The sequence below is a fragment of the Brassica oleracea genome, chromosome C8 (genome assembly GCF_000695525.1).
Source record: "Brassica oleracea var. oleracea cultivar TO1000 chromosome C8, BOL, whole genome shotgun sequence".
NCBI classification, from domain to species: Eukaryota; Viridiplantae; Streptophyta; class Magnoliopsida; order Brassicales; family Brassicaceae; genus Brassica; species Brassica oleracea.
In genome coordinates, this window is record NC_027755.1 from 13,850,394 (window position 1) to 13,871,606 (window position 21,213).

A 21,213-nucleotide genomic window follows, 5' to 3' on the forward strand; every position below is an offset into this window, starting at 1 on the left:
AAATTTTTCCAGTACAAGGCCTTTGCCTGATTTTTCAGAAGTTATATACAAATACTTCTTTCCATTCTCAGTTGCAGACTGAGTGTTATACCCTTGACGGTATATATCTTTGAAACTCAACAAATTTCTCTTAGAATTTGGAGAATATAAGGCATTATCTATGGAAAACTTTGTTCCATTAGGCAACATAAAGTTCGCCTTGCCAATTCCTTCGATCAGGTCTGTAGGACCTGATATTGTGTTTACAGTCATTTTTACTGACTTTAAAGTAGAGAAATATCTCTTATCCTTCAGTATAGTGTGCGTTGTGCCACTATCTGGTATGCAAACTTCTCTACCAATTTGTTTAGTTGTTGTTCCATTTGCTTTCTTATCCATTTCGAATCGCAGAGTGATCGTGCTGATAACGTGTTATAAAAAGAACTTGTATTTTATTGTATCGCAGGAATTTAGATAAGGGCAAAATTTTATACCCGTAGAAATTTTAACACTGATATATGAAGAGAGAGTTTCTTATTATAGAGAGAGAAGAGATTGAGGCGTGTATTATACAACGAACGAAACATTCGTATATATATAAAGAAAATCACTGTGCAAATAGTGCAATGGGCTCCACATTTTTTTATATTTTCAAACATTACGGCTTCTTATTTTTTTTACTTTCCTAACGAGAACAACTATTGTCAAAGGCAAATAAAGTTGTGCACATAAGTTTTTTCAAAAAAAAAAGTTGTAGAGCTAAAGAACATACCGAAATTCCGGAAAGTTTGACGTGACCTTTTTACGTACTTATTATGTTCTCTCTTCGTAACCCCTCCCTACTTGTTACTACTAAAGTGGCGTCATTAATATTGTACTAATTATATTACAGTAAATACAGTCCAACATTGGTGAGGTTAGGGCATGATTAACCATGTTCTCTTAATTGGAGTTTTTAGCGCTAAGAAACGGTTCTTAGGTTTTAATTAAAAAAAACTAAGAACCGTCTTTTAAATAATAGACATAAAAGATTTTTCTTAGTGAAAAAATGTAAAAGCGTAAAAAAAAAAAAATGTCAAAACATGAATTAAAAACTCCAAATAAGAGATTGGAGTTAACCATGCTCTTATGTAAATCGCAATTTGGCATGTTCATATCATCACGGATTCACGGATGATGATAATGAGCATAAAAGGATAAAAATATCTTAAAGATTCCTTTGGTGTATATAAAGAGGAAGACACTCAATAGCTTTAACGTACTTCATCAATTCCGCACTAAACTAAACCATAAAACTCAAGATGGGGCTTCTTCACAAACAAAACCTTTCCTTTGTGATACTTCTCCTTGGTTTCCTCGTCGTCTCTTACGCTTGTGACTGTGGTGACCCTCCAAAGCCATCTCCACACCCCGTTAAACCGCCTAAACATCCCGTTAAACCGCCTAAACCACCCACCGTTAAACCACCTCCACACACTCCGAGACCGCCAACCGTCAAGCCTCCGCACACTCCATTCCCTCCACATTCTTTTCCACCGTACACTCCAAAACCGCCCACCGTTACGCCTCCTCCTCCCTACACGCCATCCCCTCCACCGCACACTCCAAAACCTCCCACTGTCAAGCCACAGCCACAGCCAACTCCAACCCCATCGCCTCCACCACCGTACGTCAAGCCACCACCAGTGCCAACCCCAGAGACGCCATGCCCGCCACCACCGCCACCGTCACCACCACCAACCCCATGTCCTCCTACACCTCCAGCGCCAACCCCTGAACCGGAGACTTGCTCAATCGATGCGCTTAAGCTAGGCGCGTGTGTGGACGTGCTAGGCGGTTTGATTCACATCGGACTAGGTAAAAGCTACGCAAAGGCTACTTGTTGCCCGGTTCTTGGCGGTTTAGTGGGTCTTGACGCAGCGGTTTGTCTCTGCACCACAATTAGAGCCAAGCTTCTCAACATTGACCTCATTATTCCCATTGCTCTTGAGCTTCTTGTCGACTGTGGTAAGACTCCACCTCGTGACTTCAAGTGTCCCGCTCCACAAAGAAAGAGTCCTCTCTTGGGTTGATCTCTTGTGTTTCATTTGATACAGTACAAGTATTTGAGATATCAAGATCTAGGTTCTTTTTCCTGTTTTTCAGTTGCTGAAACAGTACCTACAAAGGATCTAAAATTTATTACTTCTCTAAATCAAAAAGCAACTTTTATGTAAGTGTAAGGTGATTGTACGTTGAAATAATGTTATTTTAAAGAGTATTTTAAATTTGATTTACAAAATCTAATATATAAAAAATTCAACTATCAGCGTATCTATATTAATTTGTATTATGTTTACAAATTTTGGTTAAGACTACTGATAGATCTAGAAGAACTTTTAACCAAAATATTATCATACCTTTGAAATAATAGGAAGCGTTTTCATAGAATTTGAAATAAATATCTTTTTTTTTAAACTTCAAAATTGAACTGGTTATTTAAAGAAAATCAAATTTCGCCGGGGACATATGACCGTTACCCGTTGGTCGTACCTACGTCGACCAGTACTACTACTGATCTATGTCTACAGTAATGTTTAAAACTAAACAACTACTGTCTAATCAGAATGCTATGATTTGGTTGGTCGAAAAACAATGGATGTTGTGGAATCAGGAGAAAAGAAGAAAAAATCCAAACTTTAGAAACAAAAATGAAAAGCAAATACCCAAGTATATTTTATTTTTATAATAATCAGTGTGTATGAATTTTTGCACTCTTAAAATTCATTATAATAAGCCAAAACTCGATTACTATAACCAGCATAAGAAACTAAGGGTGGACATTTTGGTTTAATTTCAAATTCAGTTCAGATTGGTTTATTTGGGTCTAAAAAACTTTAACCAAAGTCTACCCTAATTAGTTTGATTTTAGTTCGGTTTGGTTTGTGTCGATTCGGTTTTAGTTGGTTTGATTTGTGTTCGGTTTGGTTTAATTTGGTTTTGTTTGTTTTATGTTTTGTTCACTTGAGTTGATTTTTAGTTTTGTTTTAGTTCGGTTACAGAAATATAAATTATAAAAAAAAAATCATCATTTGACACTATATCATTATTTTTTTCGTAATCAAACGTAAAGCCAAACATCCTAATGTCACCAATAATTTTCTACTACTATCTTCAAACCTAATATAATATTACAAGTAAATTTCTGGGGGTTTGATATTAATATATGAGATTCATATTTTTATTTTATTTTATTTATGTTTCTTCTATTAATTTATAAGTAAATATATAAAATTATGTTTAGTTTTTAGGTTAAATGGTTAAATATCTTAATTTTTAATATTATTAGTATATTTAATTAATCTAATTAAAAATATAATACGGGTTTTTGGTTTGGTTTGGTTTTAAACCGAACTATTTGGATTGATAAATTTTTTAACCAAACTGTTTAGACAAATACTTTGGTTTGGGTTGGTTAGGTTTGTTTAAGTTGGTTTGATTTGATTTGGTTCGGTTCGGTTCGGTTCGTTTTTTTTTTTACAACCCTATAAGAAGTTTCCGACGGATGCAATTCTATTGAGGTTTGCATAATTGACAAACTAAAAAATCTAAGATAAGTGGGATTTAAGTAAGGCTACTCTAAGTTCAATGCTATTCTTCTAATTTGAGCGGTTTTGACGAAATTATGATGGAGACGAAACTCAGAATTGAGGGTGAACCACTCGACGTTATTCAGTACTAGCAACGAGGCACTCCCAATATTTTCAACTAGTGTTCGACCTAGTGTCGGACTAAAATTTTTAGACTAGTTCGATTCTCCGGTGCATATTTACAAAATAAGTAAATTGTAATATCGATAGTATTGTTTTGGTTGTTTATAAGTTTTAAGTAGTTTTGTAATTTGTATGTATGATAATTAAAAATTGTATTAAACATCTTTGTAATAAAAATTGTATTAAAGCTTAGCCGTTTGACGGAAAAAAAAAACTAAACCTCAAAAGCGTAAGTTAATAAAATAAGTAATTTGTTTTGTTGTTCTAGAATTAGATGATTTTTAGACCGAACTGATGAATATATACTACACAAACATTTATATTTCGAGTATGTACTTATATTCTATAACAATTTGATATATTAGATTTGAACACTAACCTATGAATATAATTTACCGGTGATTTTCTTGAAATTTTTGATTTTAAGATATGTATCTGGAGTGGGATTAACTTTTATAGACGTCCATCTTTTTTAATATAGACACTTCAGTAATTCACAAATTCATAGAAAAAAAGTTAAAACAAAAAAAACTAAACTTATATCAATGAAACAGAAACGAGAACGAAAGCACAATTTTATAGAGGTAGAAAATAAAATTATTTATGGAGAGTCAATAATAAACAAATTGAGAACAGAAAACCTAATTCTATTTCGTCATTTTACAACTGACGTTGCCTATCTGGTTTTGATGATTTTTTTCAGCCACAAAACTTAATTTCTTTTTGTGCATATGAATTCTTAAAAATAATTAAAATGAATTGTAATACGTTAACTCTTAAACAATGATAATACATTTATGATACTAACATTTGTATTCGTCATTTTACAACCAATAAAGATTATAGTGTTGCAAAATATTAAAATCATTTAATGAACAAACATTAGTATAAAAACTCACTCCGCGCATGCGCGCGGATTATCATCTAATTCTAGCTTATTTGAAAATAAAGTAAAAACTCTATTGTTTACTACATACAAATACAATAATTACGTTGAACCATTCTATAAAATAGCTTATTTTTGTTTACTACATGGTTTTATATAATATAAAAATTTTAATTCTTCTTACTCTTACATTTAATCTCCTAAATATTTATATCATATTTTATGAATCCCTATACAATATTAAACAACCTTGTCATAAAAATATATTTGATTCTTCTTTAATATAATATGATAATGCACGTGAAATATCAACATATTATTACAAACCTAATATTTTATTAATCATAATTCCATCATTATATTTGATTTTGTTTAAATTTATCTTTAATATTCTAATCTTTTTAAATTATAAAAATGTGATTTTTATCTAAATTATTCAAATTATCCAAAAATTGAAATAGAACCTAAACAAATTGAACTCAAAATTTTACCAGGTTCCTAATATAATTATTCGAACCAAGCCAAAAAATTAAAATAGCCAACCCGAGATTAAACCCAAATTCATAAATAATCAAACAGTCCTTATATTTTTGGACTAAAAAATGAAAACCACAACTGAACCGGAACAAAAAAAACTGGAATCGAACAGAAAACCAAACATCCATGCCTAAATATATCAGTGAACAAACAAACAGTTTAATAAAATTTAGCTAGTTATGATTTTTTGGTATCTCTGCAGAAACATCATAAGATCCAAACTAAGTTATGATTCTAGCTAGTTAGAATCCTATTTGAAATTTAAAGTGTCATGTTTTAAATTCGGACCTATTAAAAATGTCTTCGTGAGAAAATATAAAACCACAATTTATATACAATGTTTATAAATGTATACTTTTATCTACTTAATAATAATTTAGTATACATTATTTAACACTAATATAACACCATCAATAATCGGCTAATATTATTTGTAGTCTCCACCGTCGAGTTGTTGCTGACGATAACTAAGCTTGACCTTACGACGAACGTCTGTCGGGATTGGACTCGAGGATCGCTCACATCTCTTGCATCAAAAAGCTTTATGTTAATTCGCCAGAACTTAATTGATGATTCAGCCGTCGAGCTTTTGTTCAATCTCGAGGTCTCCACTCTCTGATTTGATTAATCTTTCGAGTAATAAATTGAGTCGCCATTTATAGTCTGAAAAACCCGAGGATCGATCATCATGATAAAAATTCCACAACTTCTGCAGAAGTTAATTCGCAGAGATAACAAAATACTCCCTCCGTTCCCGAAAGTGCGATTTTCTAGAGTATGCACGCTTATTAAAAATTTAATAAATGTTTATAATTTAATTTATTTTTTACTTTATTATACACTTTTCAACAATTTTTCACCAATGAAATTTAGTCAATTTAAATATTCTCAATTAATGTTTCTCAAAACTATAATAAAGTACCTTAACAATATAGAAAATTTATCTTTGTGGAGCAAAAAAAAATCTAAAACATCATATTTTCGGGAACAGAGAGAGTAATTGATTAGGAAAATTCGAGAAAGAGAGAATTTAGTTGTCATCGATTCTTTGTTTAACTTCTCATCTCCCTTTTAAAATAAGCTATTTAGTTCTATTTGTCTCTACATGATTTTTCATTTTTATTGTCCTCTACATTCCTGCATCACTCTCGCATGGACCTTCGTCCACATTCAACTCTTCCACAGGAAATTAAAGGAGTTGAAGTTGAGATTAGTTTTTGTAGGAGTAGGAACTTTATTTGTAACTTCAATTCCAGAATCTTTGCGTCTTGCTGAAGGTAACTTCTTTTATTGTCTCTCTTCTACATTCTTTTGTAACTAACTAGAATCATAACTTAGTTTGGGTCTTATGATGTTTCTGCAGAGATACCAAAAAATCATAAATCTTCATAACCAGGATTGTTAAATCATAACAACATATGTTTATAAATTTAATAAACAGATACGACATGGGATTTAAATTATATTTACATATCAATTTACTTATAAAATAAGTAACTTTTCTGAATGAATTATATCATCATTCATAATATATGATTCTAGGTTTATTTTAAATATGAAAGGTCGTGTATGAGTTCTACGATGATACTTGTATTCTCTATTAGTAAATTATAGTTTTCGTAAATAGAGCTTAGTCTACCTACCAAGCTCAAACTGCTACATGTGAATTTCACAATGTCGGATTTTGTCCACCTTTGATTTTCAATTGAATCATATTTAAATTTTATTGTATGGAAACTATAAAAAATCACAATGAAAAAAGTTATCACTTCTGCTTTAATAGATAAAATATTTACAAGCGTTAATAAAAATAATATATTATCTTTTTAACAAATTTATATCTTTTTCACAGATTTGAGAAAGAACATAATGAGAATAGATATTATCATGATATATATCAACAAAATACATAGTGATTTTTGTGTCTTATTTTGAGTTTTTCAACGCAACATTTTTAGTTTGTAAGAAAGCAAAAGTTAAAAGAGATTTCCATCAAGTAAGATTTTGAAATATATATCAACGTATATTATTGATATACTGTAATATAATTTTTCATCATATTTTGAATTTTATTCGTAATATAATTTGTTTTGTTTTTTAATAAAAACATTTTCTTGAAGTCCTAATAATTTTCAGGATATAAATTTTTCTAACATACACATTTTTTTAAATTTTATGTTATTATAATATATTGTATACATTTACTTTAATAATTAAGTTTCTAAAGTTTATTTAAAGGTTATTTCCGTTTTTATCTTTTTCTAATCTTATATATATATTCAAGTCAGTCGGTCATTTAACTCTTACAATTGTAAGATCAGCGCCTCCCTATTATATTATGAGAATGGATATATTATGAGAATGGAGATACGAAAGAAACGCAAAGGTCTATATATATTCAATTTTAAATGTTTACTTGTTTCTTATAAGTTCTTTTGTTTATCGAAATCTCAACTGTATAGTTTATAAATTTAATAAACAGATACGACATGGGATTTAAATTATATTTACATATCAATTTACTTATAAAATAAGTAACTTTTCTGAATGAATTATATCATCATTCATAATATATGATTCTAGGTTTATTTTAAATATGAAAGGTCGTGTATGAGTTCTACGATGATACTTGTATTCTCTATTAGTAAATTATAGTTTTCGTAAATAGAGCTTAGTCTACCTACCAAGCTCAAACTGCTACATGTGAATTTCACAATGTCGGATTTTGTCCACCTTTGATTTTCAATTGAATCATATTTAAATTTTATTGTATGGAAACTATAAAAAATCACAATGAAAAAAGTTATCACTTCTGCTTTAATAGATAAAATATTTACAAGCGTTAATAAAAATAATATATTATCTTTTTAACAAATTTATATCTTTTTCACAGATTTGAGAAAGAACATAATGAGAATAGATATTATCATGATATATATCAACAAAATACATAGTGATTTTTGTGTCTTATTTTGAGTTTTTCAACGCAACATTTTTAGTTTGTAAGAAAGCAAAAGTTAAAAGAGATTTCCATCAAGTAAGATTTTGAAATATATATCAACGTATATTATTGATATACTGTAATATAATTTTTCATCATATTTTGAATTTTATTCGTAATATAATTTGTTTTGTTTTTTAATAAAAACATTTTCTTGAAGTCCTAATAATTTTCAGGATATAAATTTTTCTAACATACACATTTTTTTAAATTTTATGTTATTATAATATATTGTATACATTTACTTTAATAATTAAGTTTCTAAAGTTTATTTAAAGGTTATTTCCGTTTTTATCTTTTTCTAATCTTATATATATATTCAAGTCAGTCGGTCATTTAACTCTTACAATTGTAAGATCAGCGCCTCCCTATTATATTATGAGAATGGATATATTATGAGAATGGAGATACGAAAGAAACGCAAAGGTCTATATATATTCAATTTTAAATGTTTACTTGTTTCTTATAAGTTCTTTTGTTTATCGAAATCTCAACTGTATATGTAAGCGGTTTTAGTCGAGTGGTTTGACTGAGAGTTTATTAATTTTCACCAAAATATTTATTTTCGAGTCCCAGAAAAAGTAATTTATACAGATTCATCGAAAAACGCTTCAAAAGAGATTTTCAAACATTTTATTTGGTAAAAATGTAAAGATCATCATTACCAAAGTTTTATATTTGTGATAGAATACAAAGGAAACTGAGAAGCAGAGGAATTTAAAAGACAATTAAACAGAAAGCTCAACCTAGTCTAGATAGGGACATGCTCAATAAACACAACCGCTAACCGGAGGACTCGACTCTTAAGCACGACTCACTTGCCGCAAACGGAGATACCACAGTGATACGAGAAACAAGCCCGGTAGAAATTGGCGTACTCGGTGCGTTGCTCTTTATGATTTGGTACCACCAAAAACAGCTCATAGACGACCTAGTAAGCCAGCACCCAAATACAGACAGACAGCCACACCCGAGGTCTAGCACACCCGAGGCCTAGCACACCCACTTCAAAAACGGCCAAAATGCTTATTACTTTAATTTATTAACTAGTTGATGTCTTGCACAATGTACGGATTAATATATCTATATACCTAACTTTTTTAATTCTAATGTTTCTTTTTATAAAAATATAATAATTAAATTAGATACAAATTTCAAATTATTATAAATTATAAAACTTCTATATTCATATTGGTAATCAATGTATTAAATTATGTTCTTTTGTTTCATAGTTTTATTTTTATTTATGTGATGTAGATTTTGAATCAAAATCTTTTCTAATAGTAATAATTAAATTAGGAAATTTGTATTTGAAATTAAACACACATCGTATTTCGACTGAAAAGAAATCATGTGGCAGTGAAAGGATTATAAAAATCACAAATATAAAACATTAACAAAATAACGATAGTCTAGGATGTTCAGTCCAGTAAAACCGAACCATTTAAAACCGAACCAAACCGAAATAGAGAAAATAATCTGGATTTGGTAGTACAAAATAAACCAAATGACTGTTATTTAAAAAAAACCACAGTATATGAATATGGTTATGTATATTAAGCGATCAAATCGAATAAACAAAAAAAACCCGATTTATTCAGATAAATTAGTATACTCATATAGATATTTTATAATAATATGTACTTGATCAATATTTCAAATAAAAATCAGAGAAACTGGCTATGATTTTAGTCAATAAAATATAAACTAAATATAAGATAAAATTAATGACGATATTATCGGTAGATATGGTTATTATCAATTTATTAAATAAACGTCATAAATATCATGATAATTATATATTAAAAACTGTTTTTTTTAAATAATAGTATATATATATATATATATATCAATAGAATAGTTTTATGTTTATTAATTATCTTAGATATCATGATAAATAAATAAATAAATATATATGTATATATATATATATCAAATTAAAAATAAAAAAATAATATTAATTAAACTAATGACTTATCCTAAAATCATGGAAAATATGACAAGTAATCAAATTAACTAAAATCATGGAAAATATGATAAGTAAGCAAATTTACTTCTCAAATAATAATAGTATAGATTTAATACAAGGTAAAGAGATTTTCAGCATAATGCTTATTAATTTAATTTATTAAATACTTCATCAAACGATAATTACACAAGATTACATATAACTTTATTCAAGCATAACTACACAAACTTTATTCAATCAGATCAAGCACTCTTCACTCCACACAATACAAACCAAAACGGTTTATTTATTCCCGTAACCGAAACGTACGACGAATATAAAAAGTTTGTAGCCACCATCATTTTTGCAGTAGACGTTGCAAAAACCTTTTATTACCACTTCCTTCTAGGGTTTCCTCGGAATTCCGTCGGAAATTTCTGAGGAAATAGGGTTTCTTCGGAATTCCATCGGAAATTTCCGAGGAAATAGGGTTTCCTCGGAATTCCGTCGGAAATTTCTGAGGAAATAGGGTTTCTTCGGAATTCCATCGGAAATTTCCGAGGAAATAGGGTTTCCTCGGAATTCCGTCGGAAATTTCTGAGGAAATAGGGTTTCTTCGGAATTCCATCGGAAATTTCCGAGGAAATAGGGTTTCCTCGGAATTCCGTCGGAAATTTCTGAGGAAATAGGGTTTCTTCGGAATTCCATCGGAAATTTCCGAGGAAATAGGGTTTCCTCGGAATTCCGTCGGAAATTTCTGAGGAAATAGGGTTTCTTCGGAATTCCATCGGAAATTTCCGAGGAAATAGGGTTTCCTCGGAATTCCGTCGGAAATTTTCCGAGGGATTTCCGAGGAAAGATGAATTTCCGAGGAGTTATTTCCGAGGACTTTTTTCGTCGGTATGTCGTCGGAATAGCGTTATTCGGACGACATACCGACGATTTTTTCCCTCAGTATGCCGCTGTTTTCTTGTAGTGATGCATGTATATGTCACTTGTTTATAGTAGTAATAATAATACCTTGGCAGCCAAGTTAACTTTAAGTCCAGCGAAGATCTTGTTGGCTTCTCCTATGATCTGATCTCCATGAAAGATAAGCTTGTTCGAGTACCATGTCAAGAAAAACTTCCCCTCCTCCGAGACATAGGTTCCATTAGTCTTGAAAAACCCAGTTTCCTCCGCCTTGTCATTGTATTCTCCGGCGTTGTCCGGTAGATCCCACTCCGGATGACCTGCTTTGGCCGCTGCTTCCTTGAACTCGCTCTTCAAGTACTTGTCATAACACTGGAACCACCCAAACGCAGCGTTTCAATGGATAAATCGTACTAATAACAAACATGTATGTTATATACAAAATTAACCTGAAATTCTCCAATGCCTGGAAACACCCATCCTTGGCTTTGTGGGTAAGCAGGGTAACGAAGTTCACCGGCAGGACCAAGTCCGACCTCGATGTCCACAATGGCTCCAGCTTCTATCAACTCCAACATTTTTTCTTTGAAGCTACTCATGTAGTCACTATACATCTGAATGATGAAAATGAAAATATATTCAATAAAACGCCGATCGGGGTTTTCTCTAGAACGCAAACGCTAGGATTCTACGCACCTGAACAGGGGTTCTTCCAGCGAAGAGAGGAAGATTGTCGACACCGAGTGAGAGATACTCGATGTCTCTTGTTCCTCTACGGTTAGTGTAGTAGATATCTGGATCGCTCTCACCAACCTCACGAACCCATTTCGGGATGGGGATCGTGACGACGTCGCCAACGTTTCCACCGCATTGGTGAAACGACATGATTGCTTGGATTTTGAGTCCTAAACGGGCGATTAGCTGGAACAGCGTTTTGTAAGCGGTCCAGTCATATTGTTTAGGGCCTTTGGACTCTATGATTCCCCACCAAACATCGACCATAACGCCGTCGATTCCAGCTTCTTCTTTGAGACGTTTGAGTTGCGTTTCAACCGTTTCGGGGTCCGCGAACACGTTTTCCACATTCACCACTCCCAACTGCATTCAACATTATTTTAGTCTTCTAATAATAACAAAATGAAAACAGGGGAGAAACACATTTATAAACTATAAAAGATAGAGCAGAAGGAATATTACATTAAAATTTTATTGTGAAATAAAAATAGTTATAAAAATAACAGTGTGACAAGTGGTAGTAACTGAACCGGGATTAACCATATACTAAAATTCAAGAACTCTCAGCTTTAGACGCCAAGATTTATATAAAATACAAGATCTGAGTTATATTTTAACATGTATAATTTTTGTTTGCTACGTTTTAAGAAGCTAATTACATATGGCCTTACTTGAACTAACCTATAGAAACATTAGTGAAACAATGTAAAACCAAGTTGTGATCAATGATGAGTTACCGGAAGCATAACGTAGACGGGAACATAGTTGAGAAGAAGCTTTTCGTTGTAATTTGCAGCCATTTTTAAAGCTTTTTAGGAATGAATAAGCAATAAGTAATACTAGTAGCTGAAGCTCCCTTGCGTCTCATAAACAAAGCTGTGCTCTTTATATAGAAATAAGAGTGTTATTGCAATTTGCGAGAGTAGTTGTGAAAAGATTGGTGCTCTTGTTTCCACCGTTCACTGAGGGTTGTAATGACTTTATTACCCTCTGTTATTTGGCTTCTTCCTTGTCTTCTTTCGTCATTTTCCGAAACCTTTGCAATAATTGGGGTTTAACGATTTTGATTTTCCGACATAAATTGTCTTGTTGCCGGCCTTTTTTTGCTCTCCTTGTGTTTATTAAGCACGTGGAGGAAATACAAATGAGTGAGTGGATGTTGTATCGTCACTCGTCACCGTTCAACTTATGATTAATAGCCAGACTCGATTTCTATGCTCTCAGCTCTATCTGAAACATTTAGCTAGGGGTGTGTATTAGAGATCATGACTCATGAGCATAGAAGTAAAGAATGTAAAATGGTCTTTTATTTCATAATCGATCAAATGATCTTGGTACGAGATATATAGAGTAAGGTACATATTTAGACAAATTTGTCTTTCTTCTTGCTCAATTAGACACTTTATGTTTGTAAGACACAATTGATGTTTCAAATGCAATATTGAGATCATAATATCCTTCTGCTGAAGAAACAAGATTGGCTACGGTAACGAAAGCATAAATGGAGTTTATTAGTTGTTTTATTAATTTAGTTGACATATTAGTTGGTTTTGTATTCCCCAACATATTTTATTGGTCACTACTGCAAATTATAATGTATAAAATTTTATATTTATGCGTACAACAAATTATGATTTTTTCTCTTGTATATTTTGATATCCATAATGTATATGTTTCTTGTAAAATTTATAATAAATATGTATATATATATTTATGGATGGTGCAGTCGTGGATGAGAGATATGTGGACTTGTGGACGAAGTTTCGTGGACGAAATCTCGTGGACATGATTTTTAATCTTACAAGAGGTTTCGTAGACGAGATTTCGTGGACGGAGTCTTGTGGATGGTTTTAGTGGGTTAAGTTCATCATTTTCATGAAAAGATGATCAAGCTTTTCTTTCATATATAGTAAATTCATCATCAAAATGACAATAACTAATTTCAAATGGACCAAAAAATTGTAACTAAAGTTTTTTTAAAAGAGTTTCACGGATTTGACTGTGTGAATGAGGTTTGTGACCGAAGTTTCATCAACAAAGTTTCCAAATGTATCAACCTATGTATCCACTACCACCTTCGTATCCATAACCACCACAACCTCCACTCTGGTATCCACAACCACAGCTTCCTCCACCGAACCACCACCAACTCCACCTTTCGAATAACCACATCCACCACCATTGTATCCACGAGTCTCTTGTATCTACCCTCACGTTTTCCATCTCCGTAACCACCTCCTCCTCCATAACCACCACAGCCTCCATTGGACCTATCTTCTTTATCATCAAAGAGATTGAAGTGACTAATAACTCAGAAGTCTTAAGAACTACTTGCTGTGGCGGCTTCTACGGTGGCAGAAGCAGCGGCGATGGCATCCTCCATGTTCTCACAAAACTTGATTGAACCGGTTCTTTTCTTTGCTTGCTTGATTCTTCAGCATATGTTAAACCAGATTAGATAATCTGGAAACAAGAACTGATGATGATGATGATTCCAGAAGAAGAAACAAACATTCATCAGAGCTAGAGTCGTGGTTTTCCTTTCCAACATCGTCGCTTTCAGATTGGTCTTCAATTTCGGATTCGTCTTTAGTATCAGCATCCACTTCCTCATCATCGGCTTTGCCCATAATCTCTGTGTAATCAAATTATCCAACACGTTTTTGTTCATAACAGAACCATATTCGAGTGTGATTATTAATTGTAAAATTTAGAAGAAATTTAGAATGTGATTCAAGTGGGGTTAGGGATTAGAAAGATAAAACTGAGAAAGAGTTTTTGTTTTACATTTAAAATTCTGGGTTTTAACGATGATACAAAAAAAAAGAAAATATAATTTAAAAAAAAAAACCAAAAAACAAAGAAAAAAGAGGTTTTGACTTAGTTTAAGGGCAAAAGAGACATCGCATACACTAAAAGTGTGTCTCTAGCAACAAGTGTTCTTTTGTGTAATTGGAAACTGAAAATGTGTCTCTAAAGGTAATTTTTTCAGATATATATATACAATTGACTAATCATGTAAACCAAATAAAATCATTGTGAGATCTTGGGCCCGGTCCAAAAGGAAATCCATTTGTTCGAGGTGCAAAAGGAGAAAAATATAGTTAGTTCCCCTCCCATTCCTTATAAAAGAAAGAGTCCCCTTAGATTAGAATCACAAGAGACACAACAAGCGAAGCCCTGCCCGAGCAAAGCCCTGTCGTCGCCTCACCATTGCCGACCAGCTACCTCCGACGCCCTAAGCCGCCGGCCGCCATCACCGGAGTCTGAGCCGCCGATCTTGTAACCCTAGTCGTCGTTTTTTCATCAGCTGCGTGTAACCAGATCAGATCTCAGCCCTAAGGTAAGGTTCATATCTTCTTATTCCATCTTTCTCTTATCATTGGGTATGCCAGATCTGATTTTCTGACCGCCTGTTCTTCCTTTCTAGATCCATATCTGTACCGTCAAGTCAAACTAAGGTGATGACCCGACCGTTAACTCTTCTCATGTCATGCAAGCCTTCAAGGACAGTCCCTTGTTAAATAAAGTCTAGGTGTAGTTAGGATCTATTTGTATATGTTTATTTGCTTGATTAAACTGTTAGATATACTTGTTGACTTGTAGTGATGTGATAAAAACATATAGATCTGTTAGGTTGATAAATGATAAACTGGTTGTGTGAGATGCGATGATGAGATGCATGTGGCGTGTGAATGAATGAGACCATGTGAATGGGTAACAGAGAATGATTGATGTGTGTTTATGTAACACCAAGACACGGGTGTGGTCATATGTGGATATGGAGAAATGTGGAATGTGGCGCCGACATGATCGAGTCATGCCGAGTCTAGGCATAAGTAACTATGGGACTGGAGAACGGACCGTGCCTTACTGTTCCAAAGAGTTTGTGACCGGGTAGTCACATAGGAGCTATGGATCGTAGCCCAGTTTGGGCCCCCATAAGAAATGCAACGAAGGGGGTACATGATGGCTCCCCCGGGGGTGTGGAATAGGTCCTAGAGGTATAGGTTGTTTGTGGCATGCTAGTCTTTATTAGCTTGTGACTGTGATGAATGTATGCTTGTCCTGATATGATTTTTTTGGTTCCTAGAACTTACCCTCGCTGAGTAATCTCAATACTCACCCCTCTCTTTTGTAGGTACAAACGAGGAAGTCGAGGAGTAGGAGTTCGGTGGTGCCATATTTTGAGTTTATGGTTTATTTTTAAGTTATTCATGAATTCAAACACTATTTCTTCGCGTTTCTGGTTTTCGTTTAAGATTACATTAATGTAAGATAATAGTTTTAATGGAATAAAGAAAGTTTTGGACTCATTGGAATGTGGCGGAGGAATAAGTATGATCTTGGGGGACGCGGTCCTTACAATCATAGTACCAATAAACTAAATTAACTAAACAAGACTCTATACATTGACATTTCCTCTCAAGATGAATGTGTGTAAATATTGATAACACCCATCTCGCTTATGTTATCCTGAAATAGAGCTTGGTATGATATCTTAGTCAAAACGTCAGCTAGTTGATGATCCGTACGCACATACATTGTTTTCAACGTGCTAAGTTCTATAGCATCTCTCACCTTATGGCAATCAAACTCCACATGTTTGGTTCTTTCATGAAAAACAGAGTTACTAGCAATGTGGAGAGCTGCAGTGTTATCGCACAATAGAGGAAATATGGAGAAAAAAAAGGAACCCATAGAGATTTAAGAATCCCATTGATCCAAATAATCTCTTCAGTAGCCATACACATAGCAAGATATTCAACTTCATCATAACACAAAGACACCATATCATGTTTCTTTGATTTCCAAGAGATCAAATAATTAGGAGGAAACATTGTGTATCATGTGACTGATCTTCTATAATCCGGACAACCTCCCCAATCAGAACCAGAAAATCCTCGCAAGTCAAAAACATCACCGACTCCATAAAAAAACCTTATCCTATAGTACCCTTTAAGTACATCAAGACTTTATGAACATCCTTCAGATGAACATCATGAAGAGCCGAAGAATATTGAGCTAGCTTGGAGACAGCAAAAACGATATCTTGTCTAATTATAGTAAGATACTGAAGCTTCCCAACTAATCTGCGATATTGCTTCATATTTTTCAATAGCAACTCCATCATCTTTAGACAGTTTCTATATAACTCTCTCTTATGCGTAACATGATTACTAGCCCCTGAGTCTATAATTCAAGCTTTAAGAAACAACTCAGTTTCTTGATATACATAAAAAGTCAGCATATCCCAGTAAGACTAATTATAAAGAGTCAGGAAAGTACAAGATATTTGAGATATAACGGGTCCATATTGAAGTTTAAGCTATATTTTTCACAGGACATGGAGTAACATTAGAGGAATGAAGCTTGGAACTAAAGACCGCAATCATTTGCGGAGTTGTTCCTTAGACATACTGCTGCTCAACTATCAAAACCTTGATCATTATGATTTTGAGACAATCATGTTGTTGCAGCCTAGTTTTCATTACCAATCATGTTACTCTTCATAGCATGGGATGTACAGGTGGATAGCCATGAACTTTCTAGAATTTATCAAATGTATGTCCAATGCGCAACCAATGTGAGCATTTTTGGTTTCTGAAAACCACATCATGTGCCAATAATACAAGATTTTGATTCTGATCAGCGAACTGAGTTTGATTCTGAAGTGTTTTAGGATGAGGTTTCATCACTGGATGACCTCCTATCCCTTTTTGACTCTCATCTTAATCAAACATATTGTAAAAATCAGTCGATCCCGGTCCATGCTTCATGTTTAGTATCTGACCACAAAAATTAATGAAATTATCATTCAATCCCATCAGAAGTTGGATAATACAACTTGTCTCTGCATCTTCAAAAAATTCTTCTATAATCACAATCATATTTCTTCACTGTACTCGACTTTGTGTTGGGTAATTTCTCCCACGTAATATTTTTCTTTGTAAAGTATGTAGACCAGTCAAGAACCAAACTTTGTAAATACCTAAAAAGTTCCTAAATTTCTAGAAATAAAACACCAAAAAATTATATTTAAAAACGATTTGTTCCGTTTTATAGAAAAAAATGAGCAATATAAGCCTTCAAAAACCAAAACTCTTACAGGAATGGAGGATTGACAGTTACCTGAACTGAAACTGAATGCTGAGGACAAATAGTACATTTACATTTCAAATAGTGCGAAGAAAGCATTATATTTTTACAAATTAGTTAACTTCTTTTAGTGAGGTACATATATGGTTTATTGACGAATTAAGATATAAGCAGTGTTTTCATAACCGGTATGGATCCGCGGTCGATGGCGTGTTGAATGATTATATACCGTCACCTTGGCATGTGCTTTTGGTTTATTAAATAAAAACCGGATTATAGAGTTCTATTTGAACTTTACCTTGACATGTTTTAAATTTGGACATATTAAACATGTTGTGTCTAAATATGCTTCTTATATAATTTTATATATGATAACCAATATACTTAAATTAAACCAACCTGCACTTTGATTTCTCTTCTATGTATGTTGTTTATTGATTCGATAGTTTTTCATATATTCCTTCGTTTCTTAAATTTGGTTTTTAGTCAAATCATGTGGTCTGAAATAGTTTTCGGGGGATTAGTTACTGGTTTGGACGTCTGTTCTGAGGGACTCTCTTTTGAGTATTTATTTATTGCAGTTTTGAGGGTGAGAGACTGATTAATATTTTCTTCAACAGATACTTTTCAAATATAAGTTCTCATGGTAAGAGTAGGAGAAATAGACATGGGCAACACGCCATCGCTCATGTGATGATTCTTCTCATGCTATTTTTTAAATTCTTTGTAGGCATTATGTGCATCAAGAAACTAAAGACTCAGTCAGTGTCTGAGTAAAATGATTCCAGTTCATTTGACGATTCAAATCTCACGGCGACAGAAGTGAATAACTATTAAGTAAATGGAGATGATTTTTGTTTCTGATTTTCATTGGTATAACATGGAGAAAGTGGGTTTAGGAGGATTGCAGAGTTAAGTTCATTCCTATCAATTGGTTCGAAATCCTAACTAACTAATTTTGAAAATAACACTTAAGTGTATTAAGATTATTTTAGAGATTCAAACTAAATTATATTTAAAAGTTTATAATTCAAACCAATGTATACACTTTTTAATGTACATCAAATATATGATATTAATTGAGATCTTTAAACAAGGTTGGGGTACAACCATTTAAATTTACATTATAGAAAGTTATGAACAATATAACAACTTTGAGAATATTTTTTTGAGATATACCGATTTCTTAAACATATTTAAAATATAAAGGAGAATTTAAGTTTCATATACCTGAAAAAGTCAATATTAGGTAGATACCATTCCACTATTACAAACACTGTTACACTTTCAATAACCCAAAGTTACCCCTACTACGCTACACACCTATATATCTCAGCTAAGATAGATTTGTTGTCAGTTCTTGTCTATCATATCCATACTTCACAACGAAAGCCTTTGAACATATCCATTCTACACACCTAATTATTATTTTAGGCCTTGATTCACCAAAATTTCGTCGTGCAGAGATCTCTAAACATTTCTTCTTTTAATCTTTCGATTCAGCAGCACAACAAAGAAGAGGTAGACACCATAAACGGTGGAACAATACACTTCCAACGACGAATCCCCCACCAAATCCTTTTCTTCCTCACCACCACCGCCTCCGGTAACAGAAATCCCAACTATTCACATCGTGTTCACCACCGTCTCCGGTAACAGAAATCCCAACCATTCACATCGTGTTCACCACCACCGTCTCCGAAAACATAAATCTCACCTACTAACACGTATTCGCTGTCACTTGACCAGATTTGTTTCTCGTATCCATCATGTTTAATGCGTCTCAGAGGGTAGAAAAAAAACAGCATTTTTATCAATATTACAATATTTTTTCACTTAAAAGCTAATTGTTATTTTGGATTTATGTAAGAAAACAGGATTACAATCTTTTTTCTCAAAAGAATCTGACAAGGTGTTAAGGTATTGAGTTTTTAGAGGAACTGATTCGTGATAGCTTTTTCACCTATATTTGTCTGTTAGAAGTTAGAACCAATACATGATAAGTAAAAAGTTACTTGTTAATAGTTATTGTTGTACGCTAATATTAAAATTAGTCTAACTGGATGGCATATGATTTGTTGCTCTTGCTTTACGTTTTTATAGTTAAATTGACTATGTTATTATTTAACTTACATGATAATAATATATATTAACTTGTAAGATTCATCGCAAGTGTTAATTTATATCTTAGTATCTCTGAGTAATGCTTACTGACATGTTATTTTCATGGACTGTTAAGCAGAGGAATATATATTATGTCATTGTGTAACTGTTATTGTTAACTACTACCTTTTATTTCAGAGGTATATTCACTTCATATTTTTACATGAACATTAGGTTGGGGTAAAGTACATCATAGGCGATGAGTCTATGTCAACGGCGGTAAAAACTGACTCTGATTGGTAGATGATGAACTTTCGGACAACATGGTTCAACTTTGTGTGAATGCCATGTTTTCAAGAAAGTGAGGGCCAAATGGCCATCGATTTGACCTTGCGGAATGAGTAAAAACAGAAAGAAAAGGAAAGAGGGAGACAATCATAGTGAACTAAATATTATTCTTACATTCGAACAATTATGGTGTCAAGTATTATAATTACTTTCACATTTTATAATTAGATACTAAGTTAATACTTACAACCTAGCATATACTAGTCATGAATTTATTACCTCTCTCTCATCTTACAACATGAGACTATAACATACTTTTGTGACCTTCTCTTATGAAAATAAATAGAGGGATAACCTCACCGAACAATCAGATGCTATCAGCATGCTCAAGGCAGTTAGATATATAACTGTATATTTATATATTTTTTTAACTCTAGGTAGTACTATTATCAAAATAAAGGAAGAACAATAGAGTTTGAAAGTTATCCTCTACAGATAGAAACACTACAAGAAAACATCGGTATACCGAGGAAAAAAATCGTCGGTATGTCGTCGAAATAACGTTATTCCGACGACATACCGACGAAACAAGTCCTCAGAAACTCTGAGGACCACCAGTTCGTCGGAAAGGTCCTCGGAATATACCGAGGGAGAACTTCCTCGGAATGTTTTTCCCCCTAATGTGACATACCAATCCTCGGAAGTTCCGACGAAATGTTCCTCGGAATTTTCATCGGAAATTTCTGAGGAACGGAGCCCTCGAAAAATTCCGAGGAAGGAGTCTCTCGGTATATTCCGACGACTTATTCCGAGGAAATGTTCGTCGGAAATTTTCGAGGGTTCATTTCCTCGGAATTTCAAAAAAAATTAATATTTTTTTAAAAAATAAAAATTTTGAAATTTAAATTCGAAAATATAAAATTAAAATTAAAATTGAAAACATATTAGATAATATTCAAAGTTGTACAAATAA

At 32.8% G+C, this 21,213-nt stretch overlaps 2 protein-coding genes across 2 annotated transcripts; one reads left to right on the forward strand and one right to left on the reverse strand.

Moving 5' to 3' along the window:
• Positions 1–1,192: 1,192 nt before the first annotated feature.
• Positions 1,193–2,195, forward strand: LOC106309885 (36.4 kDa proline-rich protein-like). The gene has a single exon (XM_013747031.1). It carries the CDS (start codon positions 1,281–1,283, stop codon positions 2,049–2,051), a length of 771 nt encoding a protein of 256 aa, XP_013602485.1. The 5' UTR covers positions 1,193–1,280; the 3' UTR covers positions 2,052–2,195.
• An 8,849-nt stretch (positions 2,196–11,044) lies between these two features.
• On the reverse strand, positions 11,045–12,645 carry LOC106309556 (beta-amylase 5). The gene is made up of 4 exons (XM_013746606.1): positions 12,488–12,645; positions 11,712–12,113; positions 11,465–11,629; positions 11,045–11,387 (listed from the first exon to the last, which is right to left on the reverse strand). Exons 1-4 carry the CDS (start codon positions 12,548–12,550, stop codon positions 11,103–11,105), a joined length of 915 nt encoding a protein of 304 aa, XP_013602060.1. The 5' UTR covers positions 12,551–12,645; the 3' UTR covers positions 11,045–11,102.
• Between the last annotated feature and the right edge of the window lie 8,568 nt (positions 12,646–21,213).